Genomic DNA, 11,882 nt, shown 5'->3' with positions numbered 1-11,882 from the left:
GGGGGGGGGGGGAAGAAGAGGGGAGAGAGAGTGAGATTCTGGATTAGGAGAGACAACTCTGTTATATATCACACTTACACAAAGTACACTACGTTATCTCCCTTGATCACTCACTGTTACATGTCGGAGTAATAGCTTCATTCCCCTGAACCGGAGAACTGGAGTTTTCGTTTGGAGTTCAATGTGCGCTTAAAAACCCCTTCAAACAAGAAATTGATCCCCCTCAAGTAGGTGTATGGGTAATATTTCACTCTACTGAGTTTGAGCTTGCAACGAGTTACTATTATGCAGGGCCGGATTAGCCTAGCTTTTATGCATAGTAAAGTCAAATTAATAATAATATTGCTACTACTTTTCTTTTTTATTTGAAAATTCAGCTTTTTAACCCTATCCGTACATTGTGTTTTATTATCATATCCATAGGACGTGGGGAACTCTGTGCCACCACTTTCCAGAGAGGAAATTCACTCGTTAATCTGATACATACGCTTTGCAAAGCAGTCTGTCAAAATGATTTTTTGAGAAATACTGAAAGTTTCAAAGAGATCTTTGAACTAGAAGTATTCTAAAATGTGAAACACAGCAGAAAGAAAGGTCTCAAACCTGAACTCTGAGTCTATATTATGATCCCCCTTAGACCGTCTACTGTTACAATAATGAAAGCAAATGGTCCTGTATGAACAGCAATTTCTTGTAAAAGGCTGAAACAATTGATGTTAGAACAAGCAATGATGAATGGTAGAAAATATATAATCATTAGTGCAAGTGTATCATAACTGTGTTTTTAAGTGGAAAATAGAAAGAAAGAAATACCATATCCCACTGCAAGTAAAGTTTCTTCAGAGACTGAAAGATTTCTAGAGCTGGAGCTTGCTGTGGTTTTATTTTGCATGAAAAGGAACGATTGATATAAAAAGATCCCCTGTTTTTTTTTTAAGTAGACGTTTTACAGCGCTCGCAACTGCATAAGGTCATATCAACGCCAAGAGGTGGATGTCAAAAGAGAAGTCCTTCCAGAGAAAAAGATCCCCTGTTTGGACAGATCGCTCATCTGTCAAGGGAGTTACTCACCACTGGCAATGGTAACAACGTCATAACGGGCAGAAGTCAAAGACTAAACATCTAATCATAATTAAATTGTCTTTACCCAGGATACAATTTTTGACCTAGTACCAAAAAAAACAGAACCTTCTAACCTTTGATCATAGGCCTATGCTCTGCAGCAAAACCACTTGACAACAAATATATTGGTTTGTAAACCAAATTGCCTTTCTGGGATTAATAAAAGTGTAATTCATTTTTTAAAATGTATTTTTATATAGAGCAAAATCTTAAAATGTGAAAGACAGAAAAAAAGTGGTAACAGCGTGGAGTGAATATTGGAATAATAATAAAGTTCATTAACAAATAGATAAGATTTAAAAACTCAGATCTGATAGAATGAGGTGAATAGGCCTACCTCGTGTTAGTTATAATAATAATATACCTTCAAAAACACCTGCTTCAACTGTCCTAAACAAAACATGTTGATCAGTAGGTCAGTATAAAACTACAAAGACACCCAATGATATACAGTAATGAGGAAAAGAACATAATAACAGTCATCATATACTGCTGTCATTTTTAAAAGTACAGCAAATGCAGTTTCGCAATTATACATGATAGCAAAAAAACAAAACAACTGAATTTGTTACCACAAAATCATTTACTTTAAAGATAATACTGAAGTTATTATCAAAATTGTAATCTTAAAAATATTGACTTATGGGGTTTGCAAAGAGCTTGCTTTCTAGGTAATAACATTCAGTTGGGTTATTTTTGCTCTCCTGTAAAACTGTGAAAACCACACATATTATATATATATTATATATATATTTATATATTACTGTACTTTTTAAATGATTTCATCATATAGGGATGTAAAGACTACACTTGCTCCGCATCGCTTGAGATGGTGAGAGATTTTCTCCTCGGGGCCGGCTCCACCCTCAGCTTAGGGATGTAGACGAGGAACAGCGTGAACCCAGACAGAGCGTAGAACAGTCCTGACAAATAAAACGCTGCATTGTAGTTTCCTGTCTCATCCGACACCCAGCCTGTAAGGAAAGAGAGATCGTACGAGACAATCAAATAATCAAATATTGCGTGAAGTGTAAAGGAAGGAGTATAGAGATGAAACAGAGTTGACAATCAAAAGTTGAGAGAAATGTCAAGTAGTATGGAGATTAAAACGGGAATAGACAATCAAATACTGCAAGAAATATTAAACAGTATAGAGATCAAACAGGAACGACAAAAAATGTGAGGAAAAATAAGTGACAATAAAAAAATAGATAATCTGACAAAAACAAAATACTCTAACACACTGTTGCAGTAAATGCTAGGGTCCTCTACTATAAGCATTTTTGTTGTTATAGGAACACCATAATCTCGATTTCAACAGAAAAAAGACCCCCCTTCCCTCCCAAACGAACAATCTCTTGCTTTTCTCAAGGATGAAGCCAAGACGTTTGGGTTTTTTTCTCTGACAAAGATGAGGAAAAATAAATGTTCAAAATTCAGGAATGATAATATAAAATATTAGTCACCCCCTTCCCCCTTTTCCACACAAATTCACACACAAACACACTTGTTTTCTTCGGTTAACTTAGACAGCAAAACTAAATTACACAAATTCAGTTTCCTGATGAGCCTCCAGAAAGTTCCTTACTTTGTGACTGAGATAAGGTATATATATATGAAAGCCTGTCCCACACTCCTTCCAACTCAGTAAGTTCAATAAATAGTTGAGGCCTCCAACCTACCTTTTATCTCCTCTGATATGAGCAAAAAAATGCTATAAGTATCCAAACACACAGCATTCTTGTAAGTAATGATCGTTATCCTTTGATAATAACAAGGTTTTTATAACATGCACCCCTAGTCTCCTCTTTGCGTGTAATAGGCTCCTTAATTTTTTGCACTGTATATATCAGGGAAGCCGAAAATGTTTTTGAGTGTTCTAGGATTTGATGGTGTAATAATGTAGACTGGGTAAAGCATAGAGCTTGCCGTTAAGCAACGATATGTGTTACATAAACGTTATTTATTTATTATATGCATCATGTATTATCAAGACCCCACAACTCACCAGCAAACGGTGGACCAAAGAGATTTGCAATCCCTTGCATCAGCATCAGCAAGCCATAGGCACTGGTCAGCTTCTCCACGCCCAGATACTTGACCAACAGGACCGTGGTCAGCGGAAAACTCACACTGACGAAGAAGCCGAAGAGTGCGTACAGCACGCAGGTGCTCCAGAAGGTCGGCATCAATGGGATCAAAGAAATACACCCGCCCGCCAGCACGGATACGATGGCATAGACGTTCAGAAGATTGCACTCCAGATCTCCGATGTATCCAAATACCACTTGCCCGATGGTGTTGAAAATTCCGACTATTGAGAGGAGGAACGAGGCTTTCTGGGGGTCCACGCCGTTTTCCATAGCGTGATCCGCGGCGTACATATAAGGGACGTCACTCCAGAGATAGAACAGGAAGTTGGAGATGATCAGGATGCTGAAGAAGGGGTTCGACAAGAGCTGCACGTCCACCATGCTTTTCAGGACGTCGCAGATTTCCTCCAGCAGCGACGCGATCATCTCGTACACGTAGCCGTGGTCCGACTCCACACTCGAGGTGTCGGTGAACTCGGGGCAGCTGGTGCCCAGGGTGCAGTGTCTGAGAGGGTTGTTCTGCCTCTGTAGACGGCGGTAGAAGATGTCGCTCCTGTAGAGAGGCAGATGGATTCCCAGAGCGTTGTGTCTGCCCATGTACATCCCCGACATCCGTCTCGATAGCATTCGACTCTCATTTGCGTGGATCTTTCCGGTCAACGTACTTCCTAACCCGTGCAGCTCATGTCTTTTCTGTGTATCTTTCTTTCTTAAATCTTGGCTGTTGTATATTGGGCAGGTTCTCCCAAACTGGTCAACTATAAACAGATGAACGGGTTCCCCTGATTTTGAGATGGAGTCGGTCTGAAAGACGTTTGACCGAGAGACCGCCAGTTTATTGTTAGCTTCTTTCTGGGCATCGGACCCACATATCTGTGGCGGTTTGCAAGACCTTAATATATTTGTATCGTCTACCAGGGACGACGGAAGGCTATCCAAGGCATTCTCGGTGTCCGACCCGACATCGGTGGGGGACATGGCTCGGATGATGCAGTTGTCTCCTTTGACGAGAGGCACCTGGTCTGGGCGGCCGATCTTGCATTCCTGCTCGGAGCGCATCATTGCGTTCTTCATGTACCTCTGCATAGTGCGGTGAGGGTTCTTGCTGTTCTTGATTGCCTCCATGAGAAGCGCCTGGGAGACTTCCAAATTGCTCGTGGCCACAAACGTTGGGAGGTTCAGCGTCGACAACGCCTTCGTGTCTTCGTCCGAAGACTCCGCGTCCGAATCCGAGTCTGAGCTCTCGCTCGGGTACCGACTCCGCACCACCTCGATTTCCTCGCGACCATGTGGGATGCGGTTAAACTCTTCCAGCATCAACTGCCAGCGCTCTACATCAGTGAACTTGAGAGGTCGGAAGAGCATGCCGCACACTAAGAGGTTGAGACTAATGCCGGAGAGGATCAAGAACAGTCCTCGCCAGCCGTACTCGTAGATGAGGAAATCAATCAGAGGGGCGAAGGTGAACGTACCGATTCCTGTGCCGCAAACAGCAAGACCTGTGGCCAAAGCACGGCGCTTCTCGAAATAAAATGCTACGATCACTACGCTGGTGATGTAGCAGAAGGAGAAGCCAGCCCCGACAATCACGCCAAATGTGACGCAAAGCATCTCTATTGAATTGGTGAAACTGCTAGAGAGAAAGCCAAGAAAGGCGAGTATTCCCCCAAAGATGGTCATCTTCCGACAGCCGAAGCGAGTGGTGAGAGAGCTAGCCAGGGGCCCCAGAATCATGGAAACCCCGAAAAAAATGCTGCCCACGGCAGAGGTCATGCTACGAGAGGCACCAAACTGCACCTTCAGCTCCGAGTAGAGAAGGCCAAAGCAGTAGGACAGGCCGTCACAGATAACGCTGACCAAGAAAGCGCCAAGGACGACGAACCAGCCCCACCCACCGTCCGGGGACGGCGGCATGGGCAGAGAGCCGCTAGAGCTCGACGCATCGCTGCTGGACTCGCTGTTCTTCTTCACCCGCCCGCCTCGCAGCGCGTGCAGCCAGCTGTAGCACTGGTCCGGGTTATTGTTTACGCCTCCTGGGGTGCCAGGCCCGGCGGCGTGCTCGCAACACGACTTCTGGGTGGAGAGATTCTTCAGGCCACAACTCCCACACACTCCGCTGACGTCATCGCTCTTGTCCCCAGCACAACCGCTCGGTCCCAAGCTGCTCACGTCACGTGATCCGACCCCGTTTGAGCTGAGAGGAGGAGGGAGTCTCAGACTGCAGTAACTGTCCCCACTTTGACCACCGCCGGCTGTGGGTGTAGTATGAGGGGGCAGCAATCTTTGTTGCAGCAGGTGAGACGAAGAGTTCTCATCATCCGTTGACATGGCTCGGGGACCTTGAAGGTCTCCAAAATTCCCAAGATCACTACTCACTTCTCAAACTATAAGTGACTGAGGATACTGAGAACGTCTCACACAACCGCTCTTTTCTGAAGACGAAAAGTGACTGCTGGTACTCAAAATTTCAAACACCACAACTCACTTCTAAAGACTACAAGTGACTGCTGGCACTCAAAACTTCAAACACCACCGCTCACCTCTCAAACTATAAATGACTGATGAAACTCTTTACCCTGAATCTCAATCTCGGTTTCCTGGTCTCTTAATTTCTCCTGATACTCTGAAGTTACCAACTGACACTCGCTATCACAAATCACTGCAGAATTCTGGGCTATTTGATGAGGCTGGCGGGCGGAGTTTTTATTTACAAACACACAGAAAGTTTCGAAACGTTTATTGAACAGACTGCTTTCACTTATAGAACAATAATTGGAGTCGGTTGATGGTTTAGTCATTGAGCAACTGGAGGTCCAGATGGCGAAACGAAGGCTGGGGTCACTCCAGTGGTTGTCGGTGAACAGGAGAGAAGAAAATATAAGCTTTGGTCGTGGGTCCGTCATCGGGGTTATTCTGAAAGTATAGGACAAGGGGAGAATTAAGCCCTACTCTCTCGCTCTAGCTGTCTCTTTTCGTGTCTCTCTCTTTTTTTCTGAATTTCTCTCTCTCTCTCCCTCTCTCTCTTTTTGATTCTCTCTCTCTCTCTCTCTCTCTCTCTCTCTCTCTCTCTCTCTCTCTCTCTCTCTTTCTCGTGTTCCTCTCTTTCCTCCTCCTTTTGTGAGTGGCAAAGTGATTGTGCGTGTGTGTGTGTGTGTGTGTGTGTGTGTGTGTGTGTGTGTGTGTATGTCTGTGAGCGTGTGTGTGAGTGCATGTGTGTGTGTGAGTGTGTGTGTGTGTGTGTGTGTGTGTGTGTGTGTGTGTGTGTGTGTGTGCACGAGCGAGTCAATCCATTTGAAAAGAATTAGAAAGTGGACAACACTGGAATTTTAAAATTATGCTCAGAACAATCAAAGATGCTTTTCCAAACAGAAAGAATACAAACAAAATCAGGGTGGACAATTAATGCTAGTTTTTTATCCAGAACACTTCTGCATGTCACAATAGTACACAGTTCATATATATATATAGATAATAAACAAAGCACACTTTTTTAAATAGGCATAAGGGCTACATGCTCTTATTCACTTGTGTCGTTTCCAAAAAGGTACAAAATAACCCAAATCTCATCATGCTATGACCACGGCATGTGAGAGGGATACTCAAGAAAAATCTCCCCTCTCGGGAATCGAACTCCGATCACTTGCGTGATAATAATACGTTACACCACAGACGCGTATCCATATTGCTTCAACTACGAGGAGAAATCTTTTTTTTTTAAACCTCAAAGTCAGAGAGGACGGCCAACAGGTAGTCTTTGGAGGCCAGCCGAGGCAAATGACGTCATGTGCTCCCTTTCCAGGAACAGCAAGGAGAGGGGGAAGGGGGGGGGGGGGGTAGGGCGGCTTTCCTCAGGACCCTAGCAGTGAAAGTGCCAATCTTTTTTTACCTCATTGAAGTCGCGCATTCTAGCCATTCGACAATACTTAAAAGCACTCTGTTTGGAAGATCCACTTCGTTTTTTCCCATATATTCTTTCAATCCTGTTATCAATAAAAATATTTAAAAACCCAAACAAACAAAAAAACAAGAAGCAACGTGCATACTGTGAAATAATATGCAAACTCGTCGGGTTTCTCATTTCTGCATGACGATTTGAAATGTGCCGGAACATTGCCTTTAGTCTGTTGCAGATCGGACATAATAATACTAATAATAATAATACTAATAATAAATAGACTAAAAATAATAACAACAACAACAATAACAATAATACTAGCAATAATAATAATAATAATAATAATAATAATAATAATAATAACAAAAACAACAATAATAATAGTAATAATATTATTAATAATAATAACAACAACAACAACAACAACAACAACAACAACAATAATAATAATATGCTTCTGCTGGGTCTTTTCCTTCAAACAAAGAGTTAAACGGTGTTTTCTCCCCAGAGAGTGCATACATCTGTTTCGTGGAGTTTGGTTTTTTTTTGTTTCCTTCTTCGCTAACGCCACTGCTGTTATTGGCAAGGGCGGGGGAGTCGAAGGAAGAATACCTATAGCCACATTCTGGGTAGATGTGGGCAAAATCCGGATAATATATTAGGATAACCGGATAATTCTCAATGAAACAGTATCCGAATTCAGACTCTTAACTCTCTTTCCAGACCCGTTTGCCGAAGTGGGTGCACCCATTTGCTGAAGTAGTGCTAACCTGTTTGTCGAAGCGGTTCATATCATAATATTTCCCGAAGAGATGCACAATCATAATATTCAGATTTTGCTACTCATTACCCAGCCCTAATTCTGGGAAAGTATGCTCGTGAAAGCCAAAGATCATAATTTCAAATACATAACGTAATACCACACGGAGGCCTCATGGGAGAAATAGGAATCCAAATAGAAAAAAAATGGAAAGAATATACTCATACACATACACACACACAAACACACACACACACACACATGCAGACACACACAAACACACACACACACACAAAACACACACACAAAACACACACATAAGGAGTGTGTGTGTGTGGGAGAGAGAGAGAGAGAGAGAGAGAGAGAGAGAGAGAGAGAGAGAGAGAGAGAGAGAGAGAGAGAGAGAGAGAGAGAAAGAGAAAAAGAGAGAGAGAGCGAGAGAAAGACAGACAGACAGAGAGAGAGAGAAGACGAGAGAGAGAGAGAGAGAGAGAGAGAGAGAGAGAGAGAGAGAGAGAGAGGGGGGGGGGGGGGGGGTATACCGGGAACCTAAATTGGCTCCTTTTTTCGGGAAGAAAACGGTTGACAATAACCAGGATCTGCATCTATATTATCTTGTTTCTTAAGAATAACAAAGTCTGCCCTCTCTCTCCGAACTTATTGAATACGAACGGGTAGAAATTCAGGAGTTGAATATCAAAAACAAACAAACAAACAAATAAACACACACACACACACAAACAAAAAACAAACAAGCAAACAGACCAAAAACTTACTTTTAACAGAACAAAAACGGACTAGCGAACTTGTTCAATTAGTTTGAGCAAAGCGAAGCACAAGGATACAATAATGGTCATTTAGTTTGTTTTAGTAGAGGTTTTACGGCGCTTGCTACTGCATAAGGTCATATGTGAGCGCCGAAGACTAGAGGTGTTACAAGAGAGTAACAAACATAAAAAAGAATGAGGGGAGATAAGGACGATAGATGTTCGATAGGAAAGCAAGCCACACCAGAGCACCCGCCAACCATCCACGGTCATTTAGTGTTGAGAAAAAAGTAAGACAGACAGAAAAAAATAACAGAGGGAAAGCAAAGAAGCACGACCAGCCAGGGACGTCCTCTAACCACCCGCCAACTTGTTAAAAACCAAGTCAAGGACACGCAGCATTATGACATCAGATTGCTAAATAAAATAACAAAATTACACCATATGGGATTTGGATTAGGTGCAGTGTAAGCAATGCCCTCTCAAATTCTCCGCTTGCCCAAGCCGGGACAGTCCCAGAAATTTCAGGACCGTCCCGGAAAATCCTGGACAATCCCGGAAAACCCTGGACAATCCAGGAGAATTCGGGGCAGCTGGCAAGCCCGTTGTAGAAGATATTGTTATGGTAGGAGAGGCAGAAGGTAAACAAGAGTGCCGACTAAGGCATTGGGCCTTGACTTTAAGCTCCCACATGCATAGCTTCTGATTGCCGGGGGGCCGACCGTTCACTAACGTACCATTAATAAATCGATTTTCTACCCAGCCGTACTCAATTTGGACGGACGCCAAAGAAGAAATAAAAGTCAAATCAGCGGACGCATAATACACCTACGGGCCTTTTGTGCAACCTTTCAATGCTCCTGTGGCCATGGAATTCCGGTGTTAGTGGTGTAGCAGTTAGGTGCTTCGCCATCACATGCAAGGGACACGAATTCGACTCCCAAGAGGGGAATTTTTATCGAGTATCTCAGACTTTCTCTTGAGATTTTATAGCACTCTCAGCCCCAGTAGACTCTGACAGGAAGGATCAAAGCCCGCCTCCTAAACTGTGTCGATTGGGGTGTAAAACACCTACATTAAACACACACACACACACACACACACACACACACACACACACACACACACACACACACACACACACACACACATACACACTAGTGCTGGGCGGCGAGGTTCCCGATTGTTGAAGGCTAGGAATCGTAGGAATCGACTCCGAACCCAATTATTTACTTTCTAATGATATGACTTGTTTCAGGGGTTACCTCATTGGCTCCGAATATTTTCAGGATATAGGATAACCTTAATTTCGGAACACTACGAAGCATCAACTTGTTTGTTTATAGTTGTTTTTAAAAATAAATTAGAAAAAAAGAGGACTTAAATTATTAAAATTACTGGCAACCGTTGGTTTTCGTAAAATGAATTCGGAACTTTTCTTCCGTAGTATTAATCTTGGGAAATCGGTTCCGGAATCGATTCTTTGCCCAGCTCTAAGTCACACACACGAAAAGGAGTGCACACAATGCGTCAAATAAGAAGGTCGGACAACCACGTTATACATTATCTAACTTCCGATAAAAAAGGGGCAGTGGGGTGTTGAATGTTTAATGACTTATATATAGAGTTAATGTGTTCACAGATTCGTGGCACAACGTATCCTCAAATCAGCGTCACCCATACCTTGCACAACGGGTGGCAGCAATAATTTGTCTCAACTTAATCATATTTTTTCCACAACATTTGAAGCTATGCTAAAAAGAAAACCCTTTCTTCATAAATTCATATTATACATACAAAAACATACTACAAATCTCCGACGCGCTCAAAATGGAAGTGTTAACAGCATTTCCCGCTTCTCAGACACATTTTGCATGTCAAAGTTTTTTTTACAAGTTTTGCTCCACACCATTAATTGTACTACAGCCAGCCAGCCAGCCAGCCAGCCAGCCAGCCAGACAGGCAGACAGGCAGGCAGGCAGGCAGACAGACAGACAGACAGACAGACAGACAGACAGACAGACAGACAGACAGACAGACAGACAGACAGACAGACAGACAGACCAGTGGCGCCCTCCAACCACCGACCTATTTTGTTTTGGTACCGGGAGTTGGTAGGCCTATATCTTTTCTACTTTTTTCGGGGGGAAAAAAGGGGGGGGGGGAAATTCAAGAACAAATACAACACAAAGTAGATTCCTTTCGAGAGGAAACATATTTCAGGAAGTGCAAACACGTTTTCGGATCCCACTGGGATTCGAACATCTGTCTTTCACCTGTTGCTTAACCTAGCAAACAACATGCCACATACAAAGTCAGCAAGAACAGCAGACATCTGGTAGCACTCATTAATAGTTGGCTCACACTCGTTCTTTTTAAAGTAAGTTTTACGGTACTTGTAACACAATTAGGTCACACTAAGTGCCGAAGATAAGAGGTGTTACAAAAGAGTAAAAAGCACCAAAAAAAGAAGGAAGAGAGATAGGGACGATGGATGTTGGATAGGCGGGAAAGACCAAACCACACCAGAGCACCCGCTAAACGCTCCCCCAGCACACATTTCAATTGTTTGTTTTATTAGAGGTTTTACAGCGTTCGCAACTGCATAAGGTCATATGAGCGCCAAGGGGTGGATGTCAGCATAGAAGTCCAAACGGGGAATTAGGCTTACACTGCTCACCTCTCCAGCTTCAACAGCACATAGTCTGCTTCGACTATCAAGGCACCCCGGAAATAGTGGGTCACAAGAGTGTGACAAACATACAAAAGCAGTAGAGAAAAAATGACGACAGTAAAAATTAGGAAAGAAACAGCAGCAGTTCCATCTTGCAGTTCAGGCACAGTTATGAGCATGACATTGATAAATCAGCCCATTTACAATTCTACAGTGCATAAGAACATGTAAATGTCCCCCCTTCGGGAACGACCTAAAGACACTTCAATCAGTAGCACCGTCCCGTGGAGTTACACATTCATTCAACAGACTGGGTCCACGTCAGGGTAGGTGGGGAAAATGGGCTGTCATTGGACAATGAGAAAACAAAATCACCCAAACAAAAAGTTCACAACAGAAACGCTACCGTGGTACTGGTGAAAGACAGGTATAACAGTCAATCTACCTTGTGGCATTATAACGATCTCAAAGTTCTTGAGGAGTCGAGTTGACGTTATTATTTAGTTACATCATGTATTTATGTATTATCTTTTTATCTTAATAGTATATTATCATTATTATTACTATTATC

At 42.8% G+C, this 11,882-nt stretch overlaps 1 protein-coding gene across 1 annotated transcript in view; it reads right to left on the bottom strand.

The window, feature by feature from the left end:
* Window positions 1–884: 884 nt before the first annotated feature.
* The window catches only part of LOC101849850 (monocarboxylate transporter 12), a gene marked incomplete in the record, with an annotated part of 48,083 nt that continues 37,085 nt past the window's right edge, over window positions 885–11,882 (bottom strand). The window contains 2 exon segments of the mRNA XM_005100952.3: window positions 885–2,096; window positions 3,131–6,128. Of these exon segments, the coding sequence (XP_005101009.1) occupies window positions 1,927–2,096; window positions 3,131–5,543 (2,583 nt within the window).

The sequence above is a fragment of the Aplysia californica genome, unplaced genomic scaffold, assembly GCF_000002075.1.
Source record: "Aplysia californica isolate F4 #8 unplaced genomic scaffold, AplCal3.0 scaffold00266, whole genome shotgun sequence".
Taxonomy (NCBI): Eukaryota; Metazoa; Mollusca; class Gastropoda; order Aplysiida; family Aplysiidae; genus Aplysia; species Aplysia californica.
Note: the sequence above shows the minus strand (reverse complement) of the source record. Positions and strands in the feature narration are given on the sequence as shown.